The 15577-nt window shown below is 57.2% G+C and overlaps 1 protein-coding gene, 1 long non-coding RNA gene and 1 other non-coding gene across 6 annotated transcripts; all 3 read left to right on the top strand.

The window, feature by feature from the left end:
• Positions 1 to 3607: 3607 nt before the first annotated feature.
• On the top strand, positions 3608 to 8930 carry LOC129148319 (uncharacterized). 4 transcript variants are annotated; one of them, XR_008555376.1, is made up of 8 exons: positions 3608 to 3804; positions 4628 to 4757; positions 5220 to 5366; positions 5720 to 5821; positions 5929 to 6008; positions 6634 to 6791; positions 7277 to 7377; positions 8128 to 8930. It is a non-coding gene; the product is annotated as an uncharacterized LOC129148319 (long non-coding RNA). The 4 variants fall into 4 exon arrangements; XR_008555375.1 differs by lacking the exon at positions 5720 to 5821 and having other exon boundaries at positions 5929 to 6003; XR_008555374.1 differs by lacking the exon at positions 5720 to 5821.
• LOC129148417 (small nucleolar RNA SNORA54) lies at positions 6896 to 7020 on the top strand. Its single transcript, XR_008555441.1, has one exon. It is a non-coding gene; the product is annotated as a small nucleolar RNA SNORA54 (small nucleolar RNA).
• Positions 8931 to 9501: 571 nt separating the features above from the next.
• LOC114229419 (uncharacterized) lies at positions 9502 to 15350 on the top strand. The gene is made up of 7 exons (XM_054713191.1): positions 9502 to 9584; positions 9871 to 9987; positions 10114 to 10244; positions 10643 to 10776; positions 14250 to 14330; positions 14435 to 14526; positions 14845 to 15350. The coding sequence occupies exons 1-7, from the start codon at positions 9502 to 9504 to the stop codon at positions 15152 to 15154; spliced, it is 948 nt and encodes a 315-aa protein (XP_054569166.1). The 3' UTR covers positions 15155 to 15350.
• The last annotated feature ends 227 nt before the right edge of the window (positions 15351 to 15577 follow it).

Here is a 15577-nt window from a genome sequence, read left to right as displayed (position 1 = left end):
CAGGAGGCCTGGGAGGAGGCACTTCAGGAGGCAGAGGAACTAGGGTCTCGGGAGGACCCTGTCCTGGGGCCGCCTGACCGTGGCTGCTGGTTCACAGGCTGAGGGCGAGGGTTCGAGTCCCTCCCGCAGGCCCCGGAGCCTCTGATTTTCAAGCAAACGTTCCTTTTGTCTCTGTTCTTTGGAGCTTTGGCTGCAGAGGAGACCGTTAAAACCTCCCACGCCCTCCGGCCGGTGTGGGTCAGTGGTTGAGCTTCGACCTAGGAACCGGGGGGTCGTGCGGTTCCATTCCCGGTCGCGGCACATGCCGGGTTGTGGGCTCCATGCCCAGAGTGGGGCGTGCAGGGGACAGCCGATTGATCTTTCTCTCATCATTGGTATTTCTCTCTCTTCCCCTCTGAGATCAATAACAGATTTAAACAAACAAAAAAAAACCCAAAAAAGCAAAATAAAAACACACAACCATTTTGCAAGCCCAGCAAGCGAAATGGCAAGTACTCATATGTTGACATATCTGCCATTTGATATGTATACTATTTTGTTTCTTGCCGACAAGCTCGAACACTTCATGTCACATTTTCTGAAGGCGTTAACATTACAGATATTTTTATGCCTAAAAATGTCGAGTTTAGTGCCCCAAAAAAGAGCATTTGCGGGAAGTTTGAATTCATTACTGGTAACTCCATCCAGGGGGAAAAATCCGCATGATTAACAGAGATACCTGGAAAAAAAGCGGTTTTGTGGCCTTAGGTCGCCGTCTTGTGGACACATCTGGAATTGCATCGTCTTTTGAAACTTTTTTAAGTCATCCCAAAGCAAAGCTACAGAAAAGCGACAAGTATAGCACAGAGATCTCTATTCGTGAGCAATCTGAAATCACCCGTGTGATACCCTGTGACGCCTGCAAATATTTTAAATTTTTTTCTCCCAAATACTTCAGGGGCAATTTCCTATAAACCAGGGCGTCCTCCTGCACAACCGTCAGAATCGGGAAGTCCACGCTGATGCGTCTGTGCCGCCCAGTCCTCTGGCGGGATTCAAATGTCGCCCTTTCTCCCAGGAATGCCCTTCGCAGGTGGCCAGAGACCCCCCCCCTCTCACCGGCTTACACCCCCTTCCTGTGAGAGGCGCACTCTGCATTGAGTCTTCGTCTCTCGCCAGTCCTCGTCCTCGAACCTTTTACAGACTGGAGTGCTTAACACTCTGGTGAACCAGCGGGTACAAATGTCCGGAATCAGGGACCCCCTAGGCTCCAGAGACTCCCCCGGGAAAGTAACCAGAACCGGGGACGTAGCCAAGGCCCCCAGGACCTCCGAACCACAAGTGTTCGGGAGCTGGGGTGACCCCTTCGCAGGGGTGGAAAAAACCCAGGACACACTCAGAGCAAATGCGGTGTTAACCCTGAGTTAATGCTGTGTGAACCCTAAGTTAACAGGGTTAACAGCCCACAGCCAAGGAGTCTTTCTTCCCCGGGCGCAGCGATTACACGTGGGTGCGCCCGGCCAGTGAGGCCCAGTGGTTGAGCTTCGACCTATGAATCAGGAGGTCTCGGGTCTGATTCCTGGTTCGATGCCCTGGTAAGGGGCTCCATTCCCGGTGTGGAGGTGCAGGAGGCAGCCGATTCTCACTGTGGGTGTGTATCCCCCTCCCTGAAATCAATAAAAATGTGTTATCTTCTTTTAGAGAGAAAAAAAAGTGGCGGCTGTGCCAGTTTGCAGGGCTGCGGGTGGGGCCTGCCTGTCAGGTGAGGGGCAGGGGCCGGAGGCCTGGGAGGAGGCACTTCAGGAGGCAGAGGAACTAGGGTCTCGGGAGGACCCTGTCCTGGGGCCGCCTGACCGTGGCTGCTGGTTCACAGGCTGAGGGCGAGGGTTCGAGTCCCTCCTGCAGGCCCCTGAACCTCTGATATTCAAGCAAACGTTCCTTTTGTCTCTGTTCTTTGGAGCTTTGGCTGCACAGGGGACCATTAAAACCACCCACGCCCTCCGGCCGGTGTGGTTCAGTGGTGGAGCTTCGACCTGGGAACCGGGAGGTCGTGCGGTTCCATTCCCGTTCGGGGCACAGGCCGGGTTGTGGGCTCCATGCCCAGAGTGGGGCGTGCAGGGGGCAGCCGATGGATGTTTCTCTCATCATTGTTATTTCTCTCTCTTCCCCTCTGAGATCAATAACAGATTTTTCTTCCAAAAAACAAAAATACAAAACCTTTTTCAAAGCCCTGCAGGCGTCATGGCAAGCACTCATATGTTGACATATATGCGATTTGATATGTATACTATTTTGTTGTATTTACGACAAGCTCCAAAACTTCATGTCAAATTTTCTGAAGGCGTTAACATTGTAGATATTTTTGTGCCTAAAAATGTCGAGTTTAGTGACAAAAAAAGGACATTTGTGGGAAGTTTAACTTCATTAATAGTAACTCCATCGAAGGGGAAAAATGGATATTATTAAACTCGATACCTGGTAAAAAACCAGTTTTGGGCGATTATGTCGCCGTCTTGTGGACACATCTGGAATTGCATTGTCTTTTGAAACTTTTTTAAGCCATCCCAAAGCAGAGCTACAGAAAAGCGACAAGTATACACAGAGATCTCTATTCATGAGCAATCTGAAATCACCCGAGTGATACCCTGTGACGCCTGCAAATATTTTAAATTTTGTTCTCCCACATACTTCAGGGGCAATTTCCTATAAACCAGGGCGTCCTCCTGCACAACCGTCAGAATCGGGAAGTTCACGCTGATGCGTCTGTGCCGCCCAGTCCTCTGGCGGGATTCAAATGTCGCCCTTTGTCCCAGGAATGCCCTTCGCAGGTGGCCAGACCCCCCCCCCCCCCCCCGCTCTCACCGGCTTACACCCCCTTCCCGTGAGAGGCGCACTCTGCGTGGGGTCTTCGTCTCTCGCGAGTTCTCCTCATCGAACCTTTTACAGACTCGAGTGCTTAACAGTCTGCTGAACCAGCGGGAACAAATGTACGGAATCAGGGACCCCCTAGGCTCCAGAGACGCCCCCCGGAAAGTAACCAGAACTGGGGACGTAGCCAAGGCCCCCAGGACCTCAGAACTGCAAGATATCGGGAGTATAGCTCTTCCATTGTTTCGGCCTGGAAGCCAAGCGGCCCGCTCAATTAACGCTGTCTGCCTGCGAGCACACGGCATGCTGGGAAATGTACCTGAAAATGAGGATCGACATGTGCGCTGTGCACGCCGGGAAGTGGAGTCAAGTGGACCATTGCACGACGGGAAGCGAGTCTATAGTCGACTCTTGGCATGCCGGGAAGTGCGTCTTGCCTAAGAACCGGGGTACGTCGCGTATTGCGTCATCATCCACTGTCGTCACGCCGGGAGGTGCGTCCTGCGTCGTCGTGAGGTCCGCCAGGAAGTTCGTCCGTGTGCGCCGCCGGATGTGAATGGTTGTGCGTATTGGTTCCGGCGCGGGGCCCGCCGGGAAGTGTGTCGAGGTCCGCCAAGGGGTGTGTCTGGCGGGAGGCCCGGGCGCCGCGGGCCAGGAGGAGGGAGGCGGCGGGATGGGGAAGCTGACGGCGGAGCCGATGGAGCCGGCGGCGCAGCACACAACGCCGTGCGGGACCGCGAGCTGGGCCTGCGGGGCGAGGGACCATCCCGCAGGCTCCCTGCCCGGCCGGCTCGGGGACGGGACTGGGACCGCTTCCCGACCCGGACCCGTGGGCCCGTGTTCGGTCCGGCCTCGCGGGACCGTTTCTCGGTCCGATCCGCTCGAGCGCCGAGCCTGGACTCGGGGGCGGTCACCCCAGCGCCGAGCGAGCGGCTGGTTCTCAGGAAACACGTTCAGGTGACGGCGTCCGAGTGTGGACGGGGCGCGCTGTCCTTCTCTTCTCTTTAGAGAGAGGGGGGGGAGGGGGGAGGGAGGGAGGGAGAGACACATGGATGTGAGAGAGACACCTGGACTGGTTGCCTCCCGCACACGCCCCGACCGGGTCCGGGATCGAACCTGCAGCCCAGGGACGTGCCTTTGACGGGAATCGAACCCGAGACCCTCGGGCGCTCCGGCCACAGCGGCCGCGGCCGAGTTGGTCATTTCTGATCAGCCCGGGGGGGCGGGGGGGTTGGGAGGCGAAGTCCGTGAGGGAAGCGCTGGTTTCCCTGCGCCTCCTCGGCAGCTTCAGGGGCCCCGGTCCCCCGTCACCCAGACGCCCCATCAGGGCCGGTCTTTGCTGGAAACAGCGCCGCGTGGCAGTGAGGACTCTGAACTGTCCGGTTCCCGGGCTGTTTCTTCCTCAGCTAAAGGCTGACGTGCACCTCCAAGCCGTGGCTGCACCCAAAGAAGCATCCTCCACCCCCGCCCATGTCAGAGCCGAGAGAGGGCGGGCTCCCTGGGCCAGGGTGCTCAGTGGTCAGTCAGCCTTGAAATGCCTCCTCCGGAACTGAACTTCATAAAAAGGAAAGTGCTCTGGCCCTGGCCGGGTTCTCTCAGTGGTTAGCGCGTCGGCCCATGCACTGAAGGGTCACGGGTTTATTCGAGGTCAAGGGCAGGAACCTGGGTTGCAGGCTCAATCCGGACCGGGTTGGGGCGTGTGAAGGAGGCAACCAGTCCAAGAGTTTCTCACATAGACGTCTCTCTCTCTCCTCTCCCCCTCCCTTCCACTCTCTAAAAGTCAATGGAGAAGTGTCCTGGGTGAGGATCAGCAACAACAAAGAAGTCGGAGGGACGGGCAGCTGTCTGTTCAGCCGATCAGAAGGTGACTTAGGAAGAACGGGAAGAGCCGCTGCCTTGGGGATGAGAAGGTACAGTCTGTGCCGGGATTCGCTCCCACGGGGTCCACAGGGTCTTTGCTGGCTCTGCTTTGGGCTTAGACTCCTTGCTGACAAAGCCCCAGGTCCTTCTCTCCTTTATCTTTTTGCTAATCCTTCCTCAGGGATCTTTTTCCCATGGGATTTCAGATAGGGTGGGGCTCAGGGAGAGAGAGAAACATCCATGATGAGAGGATCATGGACTGGCTGCCTCCTGCAGGCCCCCTACTAAGGTTGGAGCCTGCAATGCAGGCATGTATCCCTGACCCGGAATCGAACCCGAGACCTCCTGGGTCGTGGGCTGACGCCAACCACTGAGTATCACTGGATGGGCCTAGGTGAACACTTTCTGAATGAATGCTGGCTTTTTGAACCTAATGATCGGGAAATTGTGCTAATGTACTTTAGCACCTTTCAATTTTATTAATACCGGTGGGCTTTTCCTCTATGTCACAGGATATAAAATCCCTGTCATCGAGAAACTGGGTGTGACCTTAGACCAGTTCGATGCCATTGATTTTTCTGACAATGAAATGCGGAAACTGGACGGCTTCCTTCGCTGAGGAGACTGAAGACCCTCCTGGTGAACAACAACAGGATATGGTGAGTGTCTGCCGGGCAGCGATCTGTTTCCCGGTGTAAACGCTGTACCCGCTGCCGGTTCCACCCGCACGTCTCCTCTTTAAAGAAGACATTGTTCTGGTTTTCAAAGATTTCAGAGAGGCAGGGAGAGAGAGAGAGATACAAACATCAGTGATGGAGAGAATCATTGATTGGCTGCACGCCCCACACTGGGAATCGAGCCCACAACCCTGACATGTGCCCTGACCGGGAATTAAACTGTGACCTCCTGGTTCCGGAGTAAACGCTCAACTATTGAGCCACACCAGCCAGGCAACTATTCCCCATTTCTTCTTTCTTTTTTATGTATACATTTTTTAATTGATTTTTTACAGAGAGGAAGGGAGAGGGATAGAGAGTTAGAAACATCGACGAGAGAGAAACATCCATCAGCTGCCTTCTGCACACTCCCTACTGGTTATGTGCCCGCAACCAAGGTACATGCCCTTGACTGGAATCAAACCCGGGACCCTTCAGTCCGCAGGCCGACTCGCTATCCCCCACTGAGCCACACCGGTTAGGGCTGTTGTCATTTATTCATTAGACAACCCGAGGGAAAGAGGAATGCCCGACTGAACAGCCGGCCATCGCATGTTTTCACAGCGCCTGCCGCACCCGGGTGAGGTAGCTGGTCTCGATTTATTTGCATCTCCTCCGAGTCCAGCGTGTGTGTGCACTCACCGTCAGCTTCTGATTTAAATGGGAACATGCTGCTCTGTACGCAGCCGGAAAAGGGCGGGCTTCTCTCGCCTTCTCCAGTCCCTGGGGGAACAGTTGTCCGTCTGCACCCGCCCCGGACCTGCGGAGTCACCTGTATTTCTGTGCCGCCTGCGCAGAAGCCACGGTGGGAGGCAGGTGGTTTGTCCTACACGGAGTCTCTCCTTTTCTTAGTTCCTTAGACAAAGGGGTTGGGGTGCAGGAAGAGCCCCGAGAGCCTCCAGGAAGCGTGGGTCCTAACGCCAGGCCGCTCTGGCCCGCCACTGTGGCTCAGTGGTTGCGCATCAACCACTCCCTTCCCCTCTCCGAAATCAGTAAGAGAATATTTAAACAATAAAATAAAATGGTGCCACTCTGTGGCTCGGGGTGTCGGGAGAGCAACCTCCAAGTTGCAGAAGCTCAAGGGCATTCGTCCGCTTGTTCGCTAGAAGCCGACCAGGTGCCGGAGCGAGAGGACAGGACCAGGGGGTCCTCTCTCCGAGGCAGCCGGGGGTGAAGCGTCTCAGCGGGGGGGTCTGCTCTCCTCTCACAGGGTGACCTGGACCCGCTGGCGTCGCTCAAGTCGCTGACCTCCCTGAGGTCGGAGATGACCCGGTGACAGTGAGTCCCTTACAACAACTCCCTGCCCGGCCTCGACCTAAACAGCCAGTGAGGACAAAGGAATGCTGAATGGACCTGGAACTGGAAAAGGTGTAAACATTTTTAAATATTTATATTATTTTTTAAAAAACTTATTCTAATTTAGCTTTAGACGCTGTAGAGAGGGAAGGGCACCTTTTACACACAGTCCTGCCCAGCACTGTTCGTGACCTGTGGCCCTGCTGTGGCCGACCGGTTCCATTCCAGTGCGACAGCAGCCCCACGGCCACCACACTGACTGACTGAGGGTGGCTGTCAGTTTCAGGTCTTGGAGACAAGCATTGGGGGTGGGTAGGGGAGGGCAGAATAAAAAAAGATTGCAGCCCTGGTCTGTGTGGTTCAGGGGTTAGAGTGTTGGCCTATGAACCTGGAAGTCCCGGTTCCTTTCGTGGTCAGGGCACATGTGGGCTCTTTCGCCATCCTGTAGGGGGCGTGCAGGAGGCAGCTGATCCATGATTCTTATCATTGATGTTTCTCTTCCTCTCCAAAATCAATAAATACGTAATGGTTTTTTAACTGCCGTTTTTTTCTGACAGCCTGGTGCGGGGCAGCTGCATTCCCGACTGAGCCGGGCACCTACTTGACTCGGAGCTGATCCGATGCGGGCAGTGCCACCCCACCTGCAGGACCTGCGTGGGTGAGTGCATCGCCCCACGGGCGTCGGGGTCGTGGAGCCGACAGTCCTGGAACCCGGGTTACCCAGGGGGTGGGTGGCTCCCCTCTCTTGGACCTGAGGAAGCCTTAGGACCTCCTGGGTGGCCGGGAGGTTGTGAGGTTTGTGTCATCAAATACCAAGATTTGGGGGAAGGGGTGGTGGTGGTGTTTATGCCCATGAAGCGTGAATTGGGGAAGATGCAAAGGATCTGGGGCCTGGCCGGTGTTGGTCAGTGGTTAGAGCGTCGCCCTATGAACCAGGCGGTCCGGGTTCCATTCAGGTCCAGCCCCACTACAGGGGGCGGAGCCACATGGGGAGGCTCTCTCAGGAGCAGGGCCTGCTGGGAAAGGAAGCATTTGGAATCAGGGCCCATGAACATTTTTGTTTTTTATTTCCTTTTCTTGATGTATATTTTTTGTTTGTTTTCTTCGTGGATTTTTTTACATTTTTTTTTTCTCTAGGGGTTGGGGGGAGGCCATGACCTTGCCAGGGTGTGGGGAGAGCTTGGCTCAGGCCTCCATGTATCCATCTGTGAAACGGGGGTGTACCGCCCCCTAGTGGGCGGGGATGGGGAGGGCCGAGCGCAGGCACATGGTGGGCACCTGGCTGGGTCTTGGCTCGGGTCGCTGGGCCAGGACCCCGGCTCTCAGGCTGCAGCGGGCCTGGGCGGGAGGTGGGGGCTGTCCCTGATGTGGGTTCCTCCCCTCACAGCACCCCCCACCCCTCCCACAGGCCCCAGCAGGGAGGAATGCATCCACTTCGCCAGCATCCTGCACTTCCGGGACTGGACGTGTCTGCCCACCTGTGGCGAGCGTCAAGCACGTGGCCTCCCCGTCATGTCCCGCCGGCTCGAGCATCTCCACGGTCAACCTCAGCCGCACCGGGTCCCGCTGGCGGGCCGGGCCGTCCACACGCGTGACTTGGGGCCCAACCGCCGGTGTCCGTCCACCCGGTCTGTGCGCCAGACCTGTGTCCGGCCTGTGGTTTAGCTGCCTGCTCCAGTTCTCGCCGAGGGGGTCCTGTGGACAGAGCCCCGATATTTCCCTGGAAATGCACCGATCGGCTCCCGGGACCTAGAGTAACCTTTGCTTTAAAGTTTCTCTCGAGCTTGTACGTGTCCGTTGTGTCCGGCTCCCCCCTCGAACCATCATGCATCTGACGTGTCTCGGGGAGCAGGGGGAGCCCCCCACAGGAGTGAATCGAAATCATGAAACATAGGGAGACGTCGAAATCATGAAACATAGGGAGACGCCCTCAGAGCAAATGCGGTGTTAACCCTAAGTTAATAAAAGAGTTAACAGCCCACAGCCAAGGACTCTTTCTTTCCCGGGCACAGCGATGACACCTGGGTGCTGCCCGGCCGGTGAGGCTCAGCGGTTGAGCTTTGACCGGGAGGTCACAGGTCCGATTCCTGGTTCGAAGCTCCATCCCCGGTGTGGGGGTGCAGGAGGCACCGATCAGTGATTCTCATCATGGATGTTTTTCTTTCTGTCTCCCTTACTCTCTGTAAATAACCAATAAAATATATATATTTAAAAAGATGTCATGGTCTTTATTGGGGGAGTCATGAATCGGGCAGCATCGAATGCAGCAACTGGAAGGGCACTCAGAAGGGTTGTAGAAAATGGAAGGTTTTTAGAGGAAGAAAGGTGGGGGCAAAGGAGCTGATGAAAAAGAGAAAGGAGCTCAGGCCGGTGTTGCTCAGTCGGTAGGGCGCTGGCCCCTGGACTGAAGGGTCCCGGGTTCGATTCGGTGTTAGGCAAGTACCTGGGTTGCAGACTAGTCCCTGCCACCTGTTGGCGGGTGCGGGAGGCAACCAATCCCTCCCTGCCTCTGTCTCTAAAAGTCAATGGGAAAATACACTCCGTGGGGATTACCAAGGAAAAAGAAAAGAACAAGGACAGGGGGGCATGTGAGATCCTGCTCCCCGGTATATGTTAGTTTGGCTCAAATAAACACACATAAAATGGGGGGAAGGCGGGTATTTTTTTGAAGAAAGGATTTTTGTTTGTTTTTTAGACGAGAGCCTCTTTGGAGGAAGGGAATGGAGAGGGTTTTATCACATTGCATCTTCTTCCTGAGCGGGGATGCCGAGGGACTGTGACCATGACCTTCCTGGCGCCCGGTCAGAACTTCCCAGCCTGGCTGACTATGTTTCTGGGAGAGGTTCGTTCCATCCGCAGTTTTAGGTCAGGCCCTAGGACTAGGCTTGGCATCACCGGGCCTATGGGCTCTCTCTAAAAACCACCTTACTGATCGTCAGCTAGCTGTTGGGACGGCTGGGTGTGTTCCCTTCCAAACCTTCTGGGAAAAACACACACACCCCAAGTCCCATGTCAAATAGGGTCAGAGAGGGGAGTCTCGGGCAGTGGGTGCAGGACACGGCGGGCAGGGGGCGGGCGGTCATGCCGGGGACCGTCTGTGACGGTGACCCCGGGCGTGTCGGGGCCATCGCTGGGATCGTCCCGCCCCCAGAGGCCTGGACTGCGGCCGGGAGGAGAGGCACGGCGATCGGCGGGCCTTTCTTAGCCCAGAAGGGGACGCGGGCGGCGGGAGCGGGCCGGGCGGCTTCCCCACCAACGTCAACACCCGGTGTGAGCGGACGGGACGCCTGTCACGCGTCCCAACCCGGCTGTGCCCGCCGCTCCCTGTCAGTGCTGCGGCGCCATTGGCCGGGGAGGCCGAGGCCACGCCCCCGAGCGCACGTCATATATAAAGGGGCGGGCCGAAACCCGGAAGTCAACAAAGGGAGCTGAGGCGGCGCGGCGGCCGCCACGGAGCAGGACGGGAGCCGCTGTCGGCGCGTCCGGCTCTGGAGTCGGAGGGGCTGCGCTTCCTGCACGTCACCGGTGAGTCGCCGCGAACCCCGGGACCCAGGGGAGCCGGGGGGCGCCACCGTGGGCGGGGCCTGGGAGGCCTTTCCCTCCCGGAGCCGCTCTTCCCCGGGCGGCGGCGTCCGGCCGCTTCCTTTTCAATTTATTTATTTTCCTATTGGAAAGCAAGCCCTGTCCTTGCGGCCCCTGGGACCCCTGGGCCCTAGCGTGCGCCTCCAGGCCTCGCTGCGCCCCCTCCCCGCCCGCCCTCGCTCCCAGCTCCCGGGTCCCCCTCGGTCCCCCTCTCCCCGAGCTCCGGGGCGTGGGAGGCCTCTGTCCGCCCGAGGTGGCTCGGCTCCTCTCGATCCCCCAGTCAGCAGTGCTTGTCTTTTCCGTTTCTCACAAACTCTTTTTTTGGTGTTTTTTGCTCGCAGTGGGCTCCCTGCTGGCCGCCGACGGCTGGCGCCTGGTCTTGGGCTGCATCCTCCTGGAGGCCGTCTTTCCGAAGCTCTCCGCCCGCCTGAGGGCCTCCGGGCAGAGGCAGCCGGCCCGGCGGCAGCTGCTGTGGGTTCGTACCTGGTCCCGATAGATAGCGAGTGGAGGCTGTGGTTGAGAGGAAGGAGCACCTGACGGCAATCGGGGTGTGTGGGTGTGTGTGGGCGGAACCACTTGACCCTTCCGGAACGGAACGGGGCGAAGGAAGGTGCGATGATGGGTTGTCCCAGGGCAGAGCTGTTTGCTGGAGGTGGATTCGGTTGGAGAGGTCACTCACGGGTCTGCCTGTTAACCCCGAGTGACCCGAGGCCTGGAGTGAGTGCGGAGAAACGGGTGTGGGTTTTTAGGGCTTCCCAGTCGCTCTATTCTCATTGGTCCCCAGGCGCTCGTTTGTTCTGGCAATCCTTGCCTCTGAAAGGGTGGCCTTCTCACGAGTCAGACCGGAAGCTACCGTTTCCATAGCAGCAGCATCAAACACACGTGGTGATGCATCGGAGTCACCGTGGTTACCGAGGTTGGCGGGGAGAGCAGAGGTCCCAAAACTCCACAAGCCTGCCTCTCCTTCCCCGTGGGCCGTGGGCCTGCACGGCCAGCCAGTCTGTTGGCTTGTTGGCTCTCTGGGCAACAAGAAACGACCAAGTCCAAGTGTAAGCCTTTCAAGCGGGTTGAGAGCGGTGTCGGGAATCAGCCCCAGGCACCCGCCACAGCCACCTCCACCAGTAACCCTGCAGGGAAAGGCGTGTGCTGTTGCCGTTCCCTTTGGGGCAGAAAAATGTAGGTTAAAAAACGACACTTGGGCCGAAACCGGTTTGGCTCAGTGGATAGAGCACCGGCCTTCGGACTCGGACTGAAAGGTCCCGGGTTCGATTCCGGTCAAGGGCATGTACCTTGGTTGCAGGCACATCCCCAGTAGGAGGTGTGCAGGAGGCAGCTGATCGATGTATCTCTATCATCGATGTTTCTGTCTATCCCTCTCTCTTCCTCTCTGTAAAAAATCAATAAAATATATTAAAAAAACAAAAAACCGACACTTGGTTGATTTTATTGTCAGCTGACTCAACAGTCAGCAACGTTCCTGTAATCACACCTCCCTCTCCAAAGTGGAAGTAGACTTTGGTTTCCTTTTTATTTTAAAAATATTTATATTGATTTCATAGAGAGGGAGAGATGGAAACAGCAATGATGGCAGTGTCTTTTCAGCTGCGGGAACGCTGTCCTTGTGCGATTTGTTCGGGGGAGGGGCTTCAAGAAATGTCTTGTACTCAGGTAGCCGACGAAAGGAAATGCAGACCGCCGCTTCTTCGTTCCAGCGCAGAGGCCCCGGGTCCCCCTCTTCCCTCCGAGGAAGCCTGGAGGGTCAGTCCTCCAGAGGGTGGCTTTTGTTTGTGCGCCTCATCCAGCTTAGCTGGAACCCGGGACGAGATTGCGCAAGTTCCGGTGACCCAAAAGTTAGCACTAGCCCCTTTCTGGGACTAATTGAAGCATATAGGTTCACAAAAAAATCATGGTGGGTGAAGGGGGGGCGGGGCCCAAGGGTTACTGTGGGATCCCAGGCAGGCATTAGGGAAGTAGGGAAAAGCAAAAAGAGAACCAAAAGACATTCCTCGAAGAGGATCCCCCCCCCAATAGGAAATCGCACAAGGAGAGCATGAGAGGGTCTCATTCCCCCAGGGCCCCCCTCCCCTGGGGGAGAGGGCTTGCGGCCCCTTGGCTGCGAACTTGATAAGCCCAGTACAGGCAACACACACACACTCAAAAACACACACACACCGCTGTAGTCAAAGGCTAGGAACAGGGCGGGCGTTGCCTGCACTGGGGTGGTGGAGCAGGGGGTGCTCAGGTAGGGGTGCTGGTCGCTGTCATGTGGTCCCGCGCACCGTGGTTCCACCTGCCGCTCACACCCGCTGCCAGTGCCGGCTGTTGGCCCCGATGCTCCACCTCCTCCTGCCCCTGAGGGGCAATTGGGGCAGCAGCTGCCACTCGCCCCGGTTGCTGATGGCCCCAATCGCTCCTTGCCGTGCCGGTGGGAGTGGGGCTGCCAGCAGACGGGCCTGGGGGCCGCAGACGATGGGCCGCGACCCGCCCCTGTGGTGGTGACCTTGCAGCCCACAGTTCCTTTCAAGGTGCATCAGGCCGTGCACTGGGCCCCTAGTTTAAAAAAAAAAATGGAGAAAACGCAGTGCAAATCCAGCACAAGTGGCTCCTCTGGACTTTGGCCGTTCTTGAGCCAAAACATGAGTCCTTTTAGTCCCTAGAGCCTCAGGCTTCCTGGGGACGTCCCTGCTCTGGGAAGGTTTGGGTCTGTCCATTTTGGTGGGCTGCTTTTGTGGGGACTGACCGGCATCCCTGTAAACGCCCCCCCCACCCCCGCAACTCGATGTTACTTTGGAGCACATCCTTGGACAGCTAGGGGCTCGGTGCACGAATGGGGAGGGGTCCCTCAGCCCAGCCTGCCCCCTCTCACATCCTGGGAGCCCTCAGGGGCTGTCCTTCGGATGGCTTCAGCCCGCTCCCCATTGAGAGCGGACCTAAGCCTCAGTCTGGCCTCCCTTTGCTCAAGGCGAACGGGCTGATCGGGGCCAGGCGCCAGCCCCATCACCCCATTGCTTAGGTCAGTGCCAGTCACCATGAAAAAGGACAGCTTGCTTGAAGCATTTTCAAGACGTGTTTTTCAGAGGATCTGACCTTTTTCTTGTTCTCCTCTCCTGAGGATCTGTTTCCATTGATCTTTTCCCCTTCCCTCGGATCCCAAGCTCAGCCCCTTCCCAAGACTCAAGTCTCCACCCTATGCTTGAGGCTTGGGAAGGGGCCCTTCACTCCTGCCCGGAGCCTCTGATGGCAGTCTCAACCCCTTCCCAAGCCTCAAGCCTAGGCCCCAAGCCTGAAGACTAGGCTTGGGAAGGGGTCGAGACTGCGATCGGAGGCTCCGGGCACGGGGGAAGGACCCCTTCCCAAGCCTCAAGCCTAGGGTGGAGGCTTGAGTCTTGGGAAGGGGCTGAGCTTGGGGTCCGAGGGAAGGGGAAAAGATCAATGGAAACAGATCCTCAGGGGAAGAGAACAAGAAAAAGCAAGGTCAGATCCTCTGAAAAACACGTCTTGAAAAAGCTTCAGGATCCTCGGATCAGTCTTGACCCCTTCCCAAGCCTAAAGCCTCTGCCTGAAGGGCGTCTGGGAGTAGGCTGGGTACCCGATCTTGGCTGGGTTAATTTGCATACTCATTCTGATTGGCTGAGAGCGCAGGGAACGTACAGTCCAGCTTTCTGATTGGCTAAGATATTGAGGGGGCGGGACCACTCACCACCCCTGCCTGGATGCCTGAACAAAAATTTTCCTGGGCCATCTGGTCGACCCCTTTACACTGGAAATTTAGCAGGGCCTTCTGGTCGACCCGTTTGGACGAAATTTCGCAGGGCCTTCTGGTCGACCCGTTGTGGCTGGCTTTTTTTTTCCTGGGCCATCTGGTCGACCCCAGCAAGGGACACCCCTCCTTTCCCAAAGGAACCCATACAACCAGCCCACTCCACCCTCCACTATTCTCCCCTCAAGCTCGAGGAAGAGAAACGGCAAGGGACGGACAGCAAATGCAAGAGGGGAAAAGCTAGAGCGGCCATACCAGCAAAGCCTCAGGTGCCCGAGAGCCCAGATATCTGACACACCACAGCCTCCAAACACCACCAAGGTAACAAGGGAGTTAAGGAACCCCTGAGGGCCTTTGTCTGCCCCTCCAACAGGAAGACAGCCCCGGGCCGTCTCCGTCCAGCCTCCTCCCCAAACGGCCAGCAGACACGGCCAGCAGACAGGAAGGAAGCCTCTCCCCCATAGGGTGGGTAAGGACCAGCCTTTGGCCTTTGCCAAGCACTGAATTTTCTCCTTCCTTTTGAGGCTGATGGAGGAAAGGGGCTGGGAGGGTGGCCACCCATTTTCAAAACAGCCGCCGCCTGGGGTTGATAGTTACCAACCGGCCCAATGGGCCCCCCCCAGGCTGCAGGTTAAAATCAAAAGGATGGCAACTTTTGGGGGTCGGTCGTTTTTCGCTTGAGACAACGCTCATACTGAAGGCGACATCAATGCTCATGGTCCAAGTTCACGAGAGCGGGGTGGAGGTGGAATACAAGACCGTTTTTCTTTCCTCTCACCCCAGGTTACAACGCTTTGTCCGGGGAAGGAGGGGGAGCCTGCGCCTGGAGACCTGGACGCCGAGGCCCATCATCTGGCGGATGAGGCTAAGGCCTTGCCTGTGTCACCCGACAACCAAGCAAGCCCAGCCCTCCACCCCCCAAACCCCTTCAGTTGCCTCACGCGCTTTCTCAGTGACCCGGCCAGGGGGGGAACATGGGGCTCGTTTCTGTTCTCCCCTGCCCGCTTCCCACAGCCCGAGTCGGCAACAGCGGGCCTCCCCCTCCAAAGGAGCCCCCGGAGCTCCCTGGTCCGTAAACAGGGGGACGACATAAAGGAACGGGCCCCCTCACACCGTCCTTTGCTCCCAGGACAGGTCTGACAAGGTTGCGTCGAATGACGTCCTTCCTTGTAAATGGTGAAGCCACCACCAAGGATTACCGAGGCTCCCAGCTGACGGGGTTTTTCCGTAAGGCCTGCTTCCAGGCACCGACCACCTTATAGAAGGTAATAAAGGTTTCAACGAGCATTTTTGCCGTCTCCATCCTTTGAAAAGGCCGCCTTCCTGGGGCACAAGGCGCCTCTCCACCAAGAACACAAAGCGAGCAGGCACCATGTTGGGGCACACCTCAGGGCAGAAGCCCCTCCACACAACAGGAGCAGCCCCACAGCAGGGAGGGAGCAGAGCACATGCCCAAGGGGAAGGGTCCAGCCCCTGAGGCACCAAAGCCGGAGAGCACCGTGACAGCCCTGGGGCA

Source organism: Eptesicus fuscus, chromosome 25 (genome assembly GCF_027574615.1).
Source record: "Eptesicus fuscus isolate TK198812 chromosome 25, DD_ASM_mEF_20220401, whole genome shotgun sequence".
Taxonomy (NCBI): Eukaryota; Metazoa; Chordata; class Mammalia; order Chiroptera; family Vespertilionidae; genus Eptesicus; species Eptesicus fuscus.
This window is presented reverse-complemented; position numbering and strand designations above follow the sequence as displayed.